This window comes from Maniola hyperantus, chromosome 8, assembly GCF_902806685.2.
Source record: "Maniola hyperantus chromosome 8, iAphHyp1.2, whole genome shotgun sequence".
In the NCBI taxonomy this organism is placed as follows: domain Eukaryota; kingdom Metazoa; phylum Arthropoda; class Insecta; order Lepidoptera; family Nymphalidae; genus Maniola; species Maniola hyperantus.
The window spans coordinates 12,325,635-12,342,032 of NC_048543.1; the positions used below are offsets into that span (position 1 = coordinate 12,325,635).

The 16,398-nt window shown below is 37.5% G+C and overlaps 1 protein-coding gene and 1 long non-coding RNA gene across 2 annotated transcripts in view; both read left to right on the forward strand.

Annotated features, from left to right (window-relative positions):
- Positions 1–16,398, forward strand: part of LOC138402649 (uncharacterized) — a 305,836-nt gene that overhangs the window by 166,152 nt on the left and 123,286 nt on the right. Inside the window, exon 2 of the long non-coding RNA XR_011237008.1 lies at positions 12,726–14,896. This is a non-coding gene — a long non-coding RNA (uncharacterized lncRNA). The remainder of the gene's footprint in view (positions 1–12,725; positions 14,897–16,398) is intronic.
- Xport-A (exit protein of rhodopsin and TRP A) lies at positions 1,168–3,850 on the forward strand. Its single transcript, XM_069500106.1, has 4 exons — positions 1,168–1,413; positions 2,394–2,537; positions 3,000–3,202; positions 3,379–3,850. Exons 2-3 carry the CDS (start codon positions 2,404–2,406, stop codon positions 3,133–3,135), a joined length of 270 nt encoding a protein of 89 aa, XP_069356207.1. The 5' UTR covers positions 1,168–1,413; positions 2,394–2,403; the 3' UTR covers positions 3,136–3,202; positions 3,379–3,850.

Here is a 16,398-nt window from a genome sequence, read left to right on the forward strand (position 1 = left end):
TCAACGCACAGCTCAAACTACTGGATGGATCGGGCTGAAATTTGGCATACAGATAGCTATTATGACGTAGACATCCGCTATAAAAGGATTTATGAAAATTCAACCCTTGGGGGGGTGAAATAGGGGTTTGAAATTTGTATAGTTCACGCAGACGAAGTCGCGAGCATAAGCTAGTGAAGCATATTTATGATAGTTAAAAAAATCAACGACTTGACGTTTGTGACGCTTCAAGATAAACTTAATGTAGCTTTCCAGAATTAATTTTAAATTTATGTTTGCAATCTTGTGTCCTAGTAGTTGATTTGAACAAAAGATGGCTTCTATTCTATTTTCTTAATTAGTGACTAATGCACTAGTGGTCTTTTTTGACAAATGACAACATAACTTATCAATTATAGATAGATTGAATATATGGACGGACTATTAAACCATTTATTATGTTACTTGATTTCAATTCAATTGGTAAGTATCTCATAAGAAACCATACAAACAACTTGCCCAGAAGTAGTAAACAAGCTATGCCACATCATAAGTCTGTTAACTCACAGTAAGTATATGTATTGATTAGCGCTTTAGAGGCTTCAGTGAATGCGGTTCATTAGCGTTCCAAACGCCAGTTATAGTGTAAGCGCAGGTAAACGCATGTAGAAAATAATTTATAACAGTATTTTTATTTTACTTAAGATCGATATACTTATCAATCGCCAAATAATATTTACCTGAGGAATAAATTTAAAGTTTTAACAGATCTTGGATTGGATAACAGTCAAAACATCAATTAATTTTGTCAGTTAAAATTTATTCGATGATTGAGAAATTATTTCTTAGATAAACAATAATAATTGCTTACATTTCGTGTAGTAACATAGTTAGTATAAATTAGTAGTATTAGTTCTCAGTAAATCAAAAATGTGTAAAAGTGTGTCTTTCTTCTTATTTGACATGTATAGTAATAATTAAAAATTGACAAGTAAATTGTAAAATTTATTTCAAAATCTGCGCAAAGCAATCTGAACAGTGTATTAGTATGGTATAGTTTATTGAACCTGAACCCCTTATTGGTAGAATTGTTACTGGCGGACATCTACTTTGAAGATAGAATTCACCAGCTCTCAGTGTACACAGGTATATTAGATCAAGCGTTATTTGATTAGGGAAGGTGGTGAAGTTTCCTTCAGTTTGCAGTGCGCGTTCTAGCAATATTGTACATAATAATATTCTCTCAGTTTCTGTATGTTTTCCAATGATCAATTTTTAAGGTTATTCAACAAAATTCTTTGAAACATATATATCTAAGTGGAATCCAACTTGAAAGTTGCAAGAACATGCTAAAGTTAAGAAATTATTGTAGATATTAATTCAGGACGAATTATTGAATTATTATTTTTACTTTTTGACTGATTGACTCCCTTGGTAAGTGCCACTGGCTTTGGTGTGGTAACAAAATGGTCACACTAACCAACTACTAGTCAATGCGTGGAACAAAAATGGCATTTTTGTTCAACTCAATATCATGGGGATGTACTGGTGGTTCCATAGCAATACTTACATAAGAATAAAACCGTGAGGTGTCGTGCGACACCCGACAGCGAAGCTTACTTTGTCTCGCTCACTCATATTATGGGCAACATTACGCTGCGCTGTCCAATCAATGAGTTGTCAAGTTTTTTGTTTCACTTTTTGCCACTTAGCTACCCATACCAAACGTTTTTCGTTTTAAAAGAATTGAAATTGTTATGGAATCATAAAATTCTGATAACTAAGTTACTAATGAAGTTAAAACGCGTGCATTGGTATCAACGCTTGAGAGGCTCCAATGAATACGGTTCGTTAGCGTTCCGAACGCTAGTGGAGTTATTGGATCCGCCGATATTTAATTAGGACGCGCAGCGGTTTGTTTCTAGTGTGTACCGAGCTTTTGATTTGATTGTCACTTTTTAGTGGTGTAATTAAAACCAATGCTGTTAATGTGAATGAACTATAGGGGTGCAGATTGGTAGACTTCACACACCTTTGAAGACATTATGGAGAACACTCGGGCATGCAGATAATATCCTCGCGATGTTTTCATTTACCGGTAAGACAAGTGCCGGCCTTTAAATAGAATGATAGCCACCAAACTCATTTGATATTTATTCTTAATCCATTGAAGATTTTCTATGAAAAATGATTTCAATGTCACTTAGTGAAGCAGCAGTGTAGAACCATTTAATGTCAAATGAGCTCGGTGGCTATTCTTCAATGTTAGACACTGATTTAGCGAATCAACCCGCTGGAGAGTGACATAGACTACTTTTTATCTCGTAAAATTAAAAAGTTCCCACCGGATTCCAAAAACATGAATCCACGCGGACGAATTCGTGGGCATCAGCTGGTGCTATTTATAATTTCAGAAACTCAGGCATGAAGAAACCAAGACACAACAATGGCTCGGCAAAGCGATCAGTGAAATCCATCAGTCAATCTAAAACGGAAACCGCGCCACCGAAACTCGATTCAATAGAGGAAGATGACCAAGGATTCGGAGGTTGGCTCAGGTACTATAAATTTTCGAAAAATATCCATGAAAATCTGACAAATACAGGGTGTAACCAGAACGCTCGCTAAAACGAAGACAGGTTAGTACTGATGATTACTGATATGATACCACAAAAAAAACGCGAAAAAAATCCTACATTTTGTAAAAGTTCAAAAATTGCAAATAAAACATCTGACTGACGCTAGAGGTCAACGAACGTTACGTGAGTAGACCACTCGGAGTCAATGCCGCGTCATAGGTGGGGCATTGACCCGAGTTTTGCACGCTATACATTGCGGGTTTGAAAAATGCTTACTAAACACTTAAAATTAACATTATTATTTTGAAACCCGTACCCGAAGATTGCCAACAGACAGGCAGATGGACAGACAGACGGACGCACATTGGAAGCTTAGTAATAGGGTCCCGTTGGCAGCCTTCGGGTACGGAACCCTAGGAAAGAAAATCTTCTAAATTTCAGATCGGAAGAAGGCGTGGAGAATATGAAACTGTTCGTTATAGCCAACACCATTGTTCTGCTGACTACCCTCGCCTACCCTCATATGCAACTGATGTATGAAATCATATCGGATGCTATTTATGGCATAGACGATTAGTTTCATTACAAGAATATAAAGGCATAAACATATCAACACTACTACAAGGAGAAAAGGTTCTAAAGAGGTAGGTAAAATAATATCAACTTCTATTACCAAAAATCTTCATAACATAAACATCCATAGTCATGCCATACCGTGCACAGAGAGCCTTAGCCCTACTATTCGGGAGGTCGGAGGTTCAATCCCGCGCACGCAGCTCTAACTTTTGCCTACTTTTTTATATTGTTTTGTTTATTACAGGTATCAATCAGATGCACCGCTTTAATACTGAAAACACTTTGAATACTTCCTCATAAATCGATTAGCTAACTGGTAGCTTCTAGCTAAGTACATTATATGTAAGAATTTTAATTTATTTTATAACTTAAATTTATACGAATATAATATTTAATGAGGAATATATATTATGTTCTTAAGTAATACTTAGTACTTTAAATAAAATAAATATAGAATAAAAAGATAAGCAAGCAAATGTTATATAATAAAAATATCATGCTACTTCTATATTTTGCTGAACAGAATCAATTTTCCCGGGACCATTTTTATAAGGTCAGCCCAAGGTTTCACGTACTAAGTACCATTTGTATTGTCTTATATTGTTAATTGTGGCGTAAAATATATAAGACATGTCTTCGAATCAGTATTTAAATTTTTTTTCTTCTTAGAATAACCGTGATCGTACCGTGACGTGATAGTAGGATAGAAATCCTATTGTTATATTATGATAATCGCTATTATAATAAAATGTAAAAGTTTTTCGTCCAACAACCATTGCACCGATGGAAAAAACTTTGATAATTGGAACGAATTTAGGACTTAAATATTATTCCAACTTTTAGCAAAATCGGTCCACTTTTACGCAATATATACTTGAAAGCTTGAATAAGGTCAAAATTAGGAGGAAAACTGGTCTACTTTACTGTACCTATTCTCATTTTTGTACATAAGTATATTCTATGATTATTGAATTTTATTCTTTCTAAATAATATAAGTATGTACCTAAGTACCTATATCTTTAAAATATTATGTACACTATTTAATGAAATGTTTATAGGTAATGAAAACATAAATAATCTCGATTATATTTTAGAGATTATTTTTACCTTTTAAGGCACATTATTAACCATGTTAAGTGTTGTAGTTCGTTTGATATTTTCTATGGGTGTTATAGTGTGGTATTCTATGAACGTTTGGACTATGATAACTGATTATTTCAATAATAAGTTTAAAGAAAACTTCTTTAATGAAACAGAGGATTATGAATATGTTGAGCTATAATAAAATACTTACTTATAATTTATGACATGTTTGAAAAACATTCCATAAATTATTTGAAAATATCCTAATAAATATTAATTTAGCAACACTTGTAATACGCTACTGAAATAAACGATTTTATAATATTTCTTCGTTTTTTTTAATTTGAAACATTTTTTTTTGATAAGTAGTGCTTAATTATATTATAATATTTATTATTCGTCTGTTCTCCTAGTGGTTTTTGAAAATTCAACCCCTAAGGGAGATACGGGGTTGAAATTTATGCAGTCCACGCGGACGAAGCCGCGAGCATGAGCTAGTTTTAAGAATAAAATTATTCCCTCAGAAATAAACAAGTAATTTAAAATGTCTTCACAACAACCCCGACTGCAGTTTGTGCACTGCATCTTCATTTCTTCATTCTTCATTCATCATACAGGTCAAACACATAACCTTACTTTTGGACTTCACCACAGTCGGCTAAGAAATTTAGGTGTCAAAATAAATCAACGTTTGTTTCATGCCTTGTCTACACGTACGGGAAGTAAACAGGAAATTGCCTCTAACAAGTTTAATTACACTTTCGAAAGAAAAAACTTTTCCAATCTACCTTTTTATTCGGTTGCGTTCAAAAATAAGAGATTAAAACGTTTATTAAACGAGGTTGTTTATGATGATATAATATATACACGACCACGAGATCAAAAGTGTCGGACTACTGGGTCTTATTACCTTATACTGTGTCCTAGCTCTGTGGTCTGACGGTGCAAAATAAAAGATTTATCCCTTCAGTCGCGACAAGGGTACAAGCTGTATAAATAAATTCATACCACTCTATTGAAAGTCGAGACCCCGAACTGTGGAGTGTTTTCAAAAGAAACCGCTTTGTTGCTCCCCGGAAAAATAAAGCGAATGGGTCAGAGCGGAGACATAAAATGAGGTCGATGAGATCCCATTCCAGGCTAAGTACTCTTTGACAGGAAACACTCGCATGCAGTAGATTAGATGGCGTGCTTTTAGAAAATATCACGCTAATATTATAAAGCAGAAAATTTGTATGCGTGTTTGTTTGTTGCGCTTTCACGCAAAAACTACTGGACTGATTTGGCTGAAATTTGGAATGGTGATAGCTTACATATCATCATAATCATCATGATCAACCCATCGCCGGCTCACTGCTGAACACGGGTCTCCTCTCAGAGTGAGAAGGGTTTGGCCATAGTCTACCACGCATGGCCATGTGCAGATTGGTAGACTTCACACACCTTTGAGAACATTATGGAGAACTCTCAGGCATGCAGGTTTCCTCACGACGTTTTCCTTCAACGTTAAAGCAAGTGATAGGCGCGGACGAGGCACGCATTCAAAACATCACGAACATTTTATATGCAGCAGTTTATGCTTCACCGTTTCTGTCCGTGCACAGACGTCACACGGTGAAACATGAACTGCTCCAAATGAAAATGATTCACAATCATTTTGACGTGGCACGGCCTGCGCCCGAAACGTGTTGGCATAAATCATCCCTTATTCTTTTGAAATATCAAAATAACTACATTGACACCACATTAGTATCTACTATCTACATTACACCCGCGCGAAGCCGGGGCGGGTCACTAGTTAAAAATAAAGGCTTCAGCATATAAAATTGTATGGCATCCTCGTTTGTATAGTTACTTATGGACTTTCTTAGAAAATAGAAATGCTTTCGACTAAGTGCAAATAATTACTTAAGTTTACGAAGAGTCACTTGAACGTTTTATTTGTACTTAGAACATTTATTTGTGAAAATATTGAGCTCTATCGTGGAACAAATCAAATAGATTAAGGTTTTTTTTAATAGTTTTTTTAAATGTAAATCGTTTTCTTTTACTGAAGTTTTATCCATACTATAATACATATTATAAATGCGAAAGTGTGTCTGTCTGTCTGTCTGCTAGCTTTTCACGGCTCAACCGTTCAACCGATTTTGACGAAATTTGGTACAGGGATAGTTTGCCATCCCGGGGAAGGGCATAGGCATAGGAAATTTAAAGAGTTCCCACAGGATTTTTGAAAACCTAAATCCACGTGGACGAAGTCGCGGGCTCCTAATACTTACTTAATAAAAACAGTTCAGGTTCACTGACAAAAGCGTACTTTTGTCGGCTAACTCTTTGGTTTTTCGGCATCAAAAGTAGCTTATGTCCTTTTCCGGGATGCAAGCTGCCTCTATACCAAATTTCATCAAAATCGGTTAAATGGATAGGACGTGAAAAGCTAGTAGACCGACAGACAGACAGACACACTTTCGCATTTATAATATTAAGTATGGATCTGATATTTTCAAAAGACTTTTATAGGAGACCTATATGCCAATTGCCAGCCCCATTGTTACACACTAAATTAATATAATTACCATAAAATCACGGTAAGCAAACAGTTTTAAAACTTTCTACTTACTTCTTAAAACAAAAACGAGACCGATTTAATACACGTAACTATGACACGTATAAACTACGATATAGGTACGGAGGCAGGAAATTTTAATTCAAAATTAACCCTCCGTCGCGTGGTACAGGTACAAATGATCCCTCCTACGTTTCATGTGACAAGCGTGCAGGCACGACGCGCGAGATAACGTCCGTCGAACGAATGGGTCGCATCCGGGATATATAGATTGTTATCACGTTCGGCAACGCTGTGGGGGTTAGAGCGTTTTCATACTAACCGATCCGATATTGGTATAAGTTAAATGTGTGAAATGTGAATTGCTTGAGCGATAGTTGTTCGAGCTAGTCAGTTTCTGAAGCGATGATCACTCGATTTATTCGGCTATTTAATCTCACGCCCATCTGTCTATACCACTCTATACCCTATCCGCAAAATTCAGTTAGTATAGCATTCTCTCTGGAAATATCGGATCGGATAATATAAAGACAGTCTCACATTGCTAAAACATCGAAATCAATAATATAGTAGGTCATTTTTAATTTTATTGTTATAGGTCCACTGGGTAACTAGCTAAAGTTCGGCATGCGTTTTATAGGCTCTTTAATTTTTATTATTTGCTTAAACGAGCCACCTACCTGCTAAGTTGATGGTACGTAGGTACGTACTACCTACCACGTCAGAAACTTTCACACCACAGCTACCAATAATAGATAATAACTGTATAAACTCAATCGGATGAATGATGCGCGAACGCACATGAATTTACTAATTTATTAGGTAATTTTATACAAATTGCCGACAAGTCCTATGTTAAATGGTGTTGTTGTGACTTGCATATTTGTACCTAACAGCCGCACTCAGACTTGCTTAATCGTTACTTAAGGCATTTCTTATCCATACTACTAATTAATGCTTTAAGTGTGAGTGCGGCTGTGAGAGTTTTATTTAATAAATCGCTTACATAACCTTAATTCACCGATTTTACTTATCTATGGCACAGTTTGAGTTCATTATTTTTAGTCACAGCTATATAAAACAAAAGTATGTAACTAAAGAGTTGCCAAAGGGCAAACCTAACCAAAAACAAAAGCAAAATAAGCTTTCGGAATGCAAGAAATTACGTCCTAATATGGGTCACACAGTTTAAATTTCTCACAGATAACGTCCGTTCAACAAATCTGCTGTTTCCGAAATGCATAATAATAATATAATCTCGTCTTTTAAGGAAATTAACAATCTTAATCACATCAAACATGCCCTATATTTCAACTGTCTAGCAAGCCTAGGTTTTATTAAGACCTTATTTCCGAACGCCCAACGTCCGGATAGATTGCATACGGAAATTGCAATCTTAGCATGTTTAATCAACTTCCCGTAAATTGTATGAAAATAGCCCTTTCTCTGCAAGCATGTATCAACTCCAACCTGTATGAATAGATAGGTATAGTATAGGGTTATTAACTTATTACATAAGTACTAAGTGGAATATTAAAGTGCAAGACTGTCATGAATAATAATTATTGTGAGTTCTCATCAATTAAGCAAATGCTAAGGATAGATATCGTTTCACCATACTTCTTCTTCTTTGGGGCTATATGTATGTTTGTGATGGTTTGCATACGTGCCTCATCCGAGCCTCGTATGTGGCACGGCTCGTGCCCGTCACATGTTGGCATAAAAAATCATCCCTTAGTTTGAATTTAAAAAAAAAATGCTCTTCTGACTTACAATAGTCAATCAATCAATCAGCCTGTTTGCGTCCACTGCTGGACATAGGCCTTCCCAAGAGCACGCCACCACCCATGATCCTCCGCCTTCCTCATCTACCCACTTCCCGCTATCTTCTTAAAGGTCGTCAGTCCAGCGGGTTGGAGGTCGTCCCACACTGCGCTTGCTGATACGCGGTCTCCACTCCAGAATACGTCTGCCCTATAGGCCATCGGTTCTGCGGCGGACGTGGCCTGCCCACTGCCACTTCAGCGGGCTATTCGTTGGGCTATGTCGGTCACTCTGGTTCTCCTACGGATTTCCTCGTTACGGATTTTGTCCCTCAGAGAGATACCCAACATAGCCCGCTCCATAGCCCGCTGAGCGACTTTGAACTTGTGGACAAGGCCCACTGTCAGTGTCCACGTTTCAGCGCCACGCTTAAATTAGTGTCTGTTAAAAATTAGCTCCCGTATGTTTTCCCGCCCAATGATACTCCAGCTAGGAATGTGTTTGCGACGTCACCGTCCAATGGCGCGGAAAGCTCCCGGGAATCACGGCGAGCCGTAATGAAAACCATTTGAAGATGAAAAAAATGGCCGACATTATTGAAAATTGAGATCGTTCAAGTGCTTCGATTCGGCTTCTCGTTATGAAACAGCGTTCCTAGCTAAATATTTACGTCTAAAAATTTGCATAGTTATTATTATATTGGCTTCAAAAGTACTCATAATTTTCAATGGTAAATAATACTATCTACGAATAACTTCGTAGAGGTATTGATTACCTACTTATTATTATTTTTAAACATTTTATTTTATTAGATAGCAATAATTTAGCCTAGGGTTACCAACACAGCTCAACGGACTGCGAAGCTCAAGTTGCAATAAAGGCTCATAGTTCAAAGACCGACCAAGTACGAGTCCGACTCGCACACAAAGGGGGATATTTTAACATTTTGATGTGCAACACTGCAAGATAACGTCAACAGCGGCATCTGATCTGTAATTAAAATGTTGAGAGAGAATGCTGTCAAAAAAAAAGTGAACACATTTTAGTTTTTTTTGTGACGTAACCACAAATTCGCGGTTTTCGGATTTATTTCTTTACTTGTGCCATAAGACCTACCTATCTACCAAATTTTATGATTCTAGGTCAACGGGAAGTATCCTATAGGTTTTCTTGTCAAACACGACGGATAGACGTACAGACGGACAGACAGACTGACAGACAGATAGACAGACAGACAACAAAGTGATCCTATAAGGGTTCCTTTTTTCCTTTTGAGGTACGGAACCCTAAAAATAAGGCCTGTCTGGTTGGGCATATCAAACTGGTTTAACCTTCCATTTCATTCATTCTAATTAATATTTATTCATTCCGGTCTATTTTCCGTATAAATTGTAACCGACTCATTAAGAAAAGGTAGCCTGTCCCCCACCCTGACGCGCGAAATAAATCACACCCAAAGTTAAATTAACGCATGTCATTAGGTAACTGTGTTTAAATATTAAACAGTGTGGCCCTTTTACATGATTATCATAAACTATATTAAGCTAATGGTTATTCAATACTGGCTCTTTCGCGACTCCGTCCGCGTGGATTTAGATTTTCCATTTGAAACTTCGCAAACGCTTTCTTAGTGGTGTTTGAGCTGTACGTCGATATAATCAGTCGTTTTCATCATCATCAACCCATCACCGGCTCAGTACAGAGCACGGGTCTCCTCTCAGAGTGAGAAGGGTTTTGGCCATAGTCTACCACGCTGGCCATGTGCGGATTGGTAGACTTCACACACCTTTGAGAACATTATGGAGAACTCTCAGGCATGTAGGTTTCCTCACGATGTTTTCCTTTACCGTTTAATGCAAGTGATATTTAATTAATTAAAACGCACATAACATCATAACATAATATTAGAAGGCGGACGTCCTAACCGCTAGGCTTATCAGTCGTTTTAGGGTTCCGTAATCAAAGGATGAAACCCTATTAATGTTACTCTGCTGTCTGTCTGTCTGTCCGCATGATCTATAACTTGTAGACGAACTGAGTTAGGTACAATCCTAAAATTTTGGTATTTGGTGTAAGAACGGTGACCCAAAACCGAATAAGTATTTCATAAGATTTTTTTTTTTATTCAGATGAAAGTTAGCCCTTGACTGCACCACGTATCTTACGTCTGCCAATCCGCACTTGGCCAGTGTGGTGGACTATGGCCAAACCCTTTTCATACTGAGAGGCGAACTGTACTCAGTAGTGAGCCGGTGATGGCATGAAGCTTTCATATGAAGAAGATAGCATAAGACCGATTACCTACCATGGTTGAAAAGCTGTTGATTACAAATAAATAAATAAAATAAAATAAGAAATGGGTTAAATCGGTGAATTTATGTTTTTCTCTTCCTTACATTATATGTAGGTAACTACCTACTACACAACTAGTAAAGCAATATTTGTATTCGACAAACATTTAATTTCAAGTCTGTTGTCTAAGTAAACTCTGACGTTATTAAGAAAAGGGGGAGGCCCGTATACTGTCACCCGAAACAAATGGCGGTCCTGTTAATTTACGCATACGTTGTTAACTGTGTGAAAATAATATTAAACACTGTCTTCCTTCGAACATTACACATAAAAGTACCTACTACCACTTATATAAGTCGAATCGGTAAAATTCGTTTGCGAAGAAAAGCCCAAACTAACTCCGATTAAAACCGAATGTACACCAATGAAATAAGACCTTATTTATTAATAACTAGATTCACTAATTCAATCTTTCCTCATGACTCATTACCACAGATATGTCCAGATATGCAACTAGCGTGGCCCCCTCAGTCCCTCTCGCTCAAGCAGAGGTACCTACTTACTTGTGAAATGTTATTCCGTCTATTTTACGTTCGCTTCGGCTATTGTAGCCTAGTATAATACTGCAACCCACGAATGCACAATAACTTCAAAACAAAAAACAAAACAATTTAATTATTTCTTTAAAATACTTGAATCAACCTAACCTCACTTCGCGTTGTTTGCCAAAGTCTCACGTACAAATACATTTTGGGCTTTGGCAAACAAAAAAATAGTGGCCACGGTGATAAGGACAAAACATAATCATTTTGTCACGTTCTAATAAGAGCTTAAATGCATTTAGCTATCTCGCTCTAACAGTAGGTAAGTGTCACAATTATAGGGCTACTTCTAAATAGTCCTTGTTCTGAGCTCATTACAAAAATCCCTGTCACACGTCCACTGACTAGTGACAGATGACAGATTGCTGTGTTGCCAACACTACGTCATTACATGGTTTTACATGTAGGTTTTTTTTTGCCACCACACAAAGAATTGACAAAAATTCCACTCGAGTGAAGTCGGTGCTGGTTTAAATGATGAAGTGCCTATAAATATATTTGCGTGTATATCCGTCACGGAAACAAGCGATTTATCACGACAACCAGTTGCAAATGACGTAGTCGACCAAAACCATATTATTATTTATAAGTTTTCCTAGTGATTTTTTCCATAATAAGTATTACATTATTGTAGCTGGCGAACATGGAATCCAATGCCAGCAAAGCATCATACCTATGGTATCAAAAGTAAAAAGCGAAGTCAGTATATTTTACGAAAAAATCTGCGAAATTCCTTTAAAAGGAGCTAAAAGGCAGATAGGTTCTGCCCGTGACAGCTTCAACTTGACGTTTTGCATAGTCGTTGCAAAATCAAAACTGAATCGAAATAATAACCGACTTTTGTACACGTAGTTTTGTAAACAAGTGCCTATAGTCCGCGACAGGTCGAGATGGCAATCGGGGTATGAGGCGCGAGGAAGCCCCGTACACCTGCACGTCACCCGTGCTCGCCCGCACCGGATTAGCGCGGGGACTGTGCGGGTCTGCGGGGCGTTCCCTCCCCGATTATCATCTCGACTTGTTTAATTCCTACATTCTATTGTATTGTCCATCAGAACACAATATAATAAATTTTGTATACTTAATTTAAAATTTATTAATTTTAATTTCCATTTAAACCTTCGTGGTTTTTTGCTGTTGATAATTAAAAAAAAAAGAATCAGAACACAATAATAAAATAAATCTTGTATAGTCTAAAAGAATACCCTGTTGAGTTTGTTGTGGGCTTCTTCTCGAACCCTCGTTGTCGTAGAACAAGAGATTTAAGTTTATCATTAAACTAGCGGCACGCTATGATGGCCGGTTTGACGTTTGTCCGCTCATGAAGTTCCGTATTAATTGATAACGACTTTGAAGGAAATAATTGTATTACTTTATTGACGATAGTGATGTGCAGAGATTCATAAATTTTATCGAATGTAGTTTTAGGTTTAGGACTCAAAATTTATTTATTAAATTGATTTCTTAAATGTATACAAGTGTAGAAAAATCAGTTTGCACCATTTAAGGGGTGAATGTACTTGTGAATATGAACAATTTTCACTATGTGGACAAACCTCTGAAATCGCAAAAAAATATCAATAAATTTTTAAAAATGGAATCTAATACGATCGTCACATAGGATCGCTGGCTAGCACAACTACTACCTCCGGCAAACTCGCGTCAATGCTCAATGCAAAACAAAGCAGTTTCGAATTGACGTTGCTTCGAAAAGTATAAACTGTCAGTGCAATGCGATTGTGATATAGTTTTGACCTGGCTTTGGATTTCAAATATTGATACTGCATTACTGTTGACCCTTGCTCGTTAATTTGGACTCTGTTCAAGCCCTTTGTTGTGGATTTCGTCGATATGACCGAACGTACGCAGAGAACTGTTCTAAATAGTCAGACACGTGAGTTCCTAATACGCCTTCGTAACTATTTCGATCGTGAAGCTCAAAATGGAGGGCCAATTTTACCTATAACGTCAGTGGTTGAACGCGTAGCTGATGCGCTTAATATTGGACAACGAACTGTTAGACGGATAACTAAAAAAAAATATGGCGAGACTGGCACAGAAGAAAATAAACTTCACACACCAAAAAAGAGAAAACGAGCAAAACCAGTCGTAGGCATCGATAGCTTTGATGCCGATGCTATCCGAAGACATGTTTACGGCTACTATTTACAGAAGGAGTATCCAACAAGAAAAAAGTTGGTGCATTCACTGAAGGAAGCTGGATTATTCTTCGGTGGGGAAAGTTCTTTAACGAAGATTTTGAAGACCATTGGATTTCGATACAAAAAATGTAACAAACGCAAAATATTGATGGAAAGATTTGATATAGCGATGGCAAGGTATACTTTTTTACGGCAAGTGAAAGAAATCAAAAATTGGCAAAATGTTGTGTTCTTGGATGAAACATGGCTTAATGCTAACCATACTGTAGGCCGTTCTTGGAACGATGACACAGCAGCATCTACTTCCAAAGTTCCTGTAGGAAAAGGATCGCGACTTATAATTTGTCACGCCGGAACCATCAACGGGTTTGTCGAAGGTTCTCTCATGGCTTTTGCGTCAAAAACCACTGGAGACTATCATGAAGACATGAATGGAGAAAAGTTTACTGAATGGTTTACCTCAATGTTGTGTAGCCTCCCTGAACCATCTATTATAATTATGGACAACGCCCCATACCACTCGATGCAAATTGACAAGCCACCTGCCCAATCCCAAAAGAAAGCTGATATCGTCGCATGGCTTCGTAAAAATGGCGTAGATGCAAACATGAATATGTTAAAAGCGGAATTAGTACGTCTTTTAAAAGAAAACAAACCAACCAAGATCCGATACGTCATTGACGAAATAGCATTAGAACATGGGCACAGAGTTATACGGTTACCGCCTTACCATTGTGAGTATAATGCGATTGAGTTGGTGTGGGCTCAAATTAAGGGATATGCTGCAAGACACAATACAGAACCCCCATTTACCACAAAAAAAATGCTAAAATTATTAGAAGAAGCTTGTGAACATGTGACTAAAGGAGACTGGGAAAAGGTTGTGAATAGAACTGTTAAATTAATAAGGGAAGATTATGAAAGAGATGTGAAAATAGATAATATTATAGAAAACGAACATATAATTATTAATGTATGTGATGATAGCAGTGACGACAGTGAAAATAGTAGTATGGACGAATCTGATTAATTATGGCCTTTTGTGGCACCTTTTTCGGTATCTTTTGTATTCATATGTTTCTTGTGTGCATATAAAGTATGTATATTCATTTTCGTTCAAATATTCAGTTCGTTCAAATAAATTAAATAAACATATACATTTTTGTTTTATTAAACCTATTTAATCAGGTACAAAAACAAAACTTAATTGTTTTTTGTTCGAGAATAAATTGACATTCCACATCACTATTGTAATGTGTCAAACCGGCCATCATAGCGTGCCGCTAGTGTAGGTATCTTGCAAATTCCACAATTGACAATCAAAAAGTGTAGAATCGTACCCAATTTGAATTTAAATGCCTTGAGTTTTGATTTTACAATTTACAATTATAAGCTCGTAATTCACTCAATGTGATAAACCCGGTGCCACTAGATGCTAAGTAATTACCACAACTACAAACGCACTATGCCTGAGGGACCGCCAATACGAAGCCTTTGAGGAGTTGTGTAACCACCTCTTGAATGATCCTAAGCTAATCTAAGTTAAGTATGTCGGAGATACTCGGCAGTAATCGGGACGCAAACGTTGTCTAGTGGCGTTGATCGAGTCTACGCATTATGACACAATCTGGGTTACCATGGACACGTAAGAAAAACAATATGGTTTGAAGATGGTAAGAGAAACGACTTGTGTACTTGTGCAGAATCGTATCCCGCGTTCCTATTAAGCCAACATGATAACCCTGTAGATAAACGCCCAATAGAAGGAAATACGACGATCCTAGAGCTCTCTGCCGACATCAGAAGCGGGATCAGTGTTGGCACAGACCGGGAACAACGGGAACGGTAATGATAATTGGCATACACTGTTTGAACAACAGAACGAAAACATGCGTGAACGGATTGCCACCTTACAATAACCTAAAACCAAACCAAAGGCACGGATTCAAGATCATGCACGACGAACGATTATGACGTATGAAATCAAAATCAAAATAATTTATTCAAACTACGAGGATCCGAGCTATGGCGTTTACAACTAATATTCCTTTGCGGGACGAGCGCGACGAGGGCAGCTGGTGAGCGACACGTAGATGTCTGCGTCGTACAACCAATTTTAGGCATATTGGAACATAAAGGTGATGTAAATGCATTTTCTTAAGATTCCTGTGCTGAGTGCTCGTTGTTTAAATAAAGTTTTACATTCAAGTTTAACGCTGAATGTGTTAATAATGTGGTTTCTGTGGCTGCTATTGGTCAAACACGAATGTTCAGTACCTACGGAATGGATTTTATGTTGTGTACGTGACCGTTATACGTTAAAAGCTCTAAATTTAAATAGAAGTTACAAAATATGCACATGATAAATTTAAAAAAATGCCAGTAGGTCATGTACCACTCGAAGTGACGTAAACAATGTAATTGATGATCATGATGATGAGTAAGGTGATCAGTAACAGCTCGAGTAGAGACTCTATCGGCCATATGAAGTTTGACCGTGCCAGTAGTAATTACGTAGTCGCAGCCCGGTAGAAATCGGTGTCTCTTGGGGCAACTTGAGAGTCCGTGGGCGCGCGATGCGCGTTTAGCTCTGGTGGAGGTCGGGGTCTTGAGAGACCGTAGCGCAGACAGGTGCGCGTGTGTATAGGAGATGCACACGGATGATCCACTGTGATGGATGTGAGAGTGAAACCGCAATCCACGGGGGATGGATGTGCGTGGGCAATTACAATTGCTCGTTGATCCACTGTGATGGATGAGAGAGTGAAACCGCAATCCACGGGGGATGGATGTG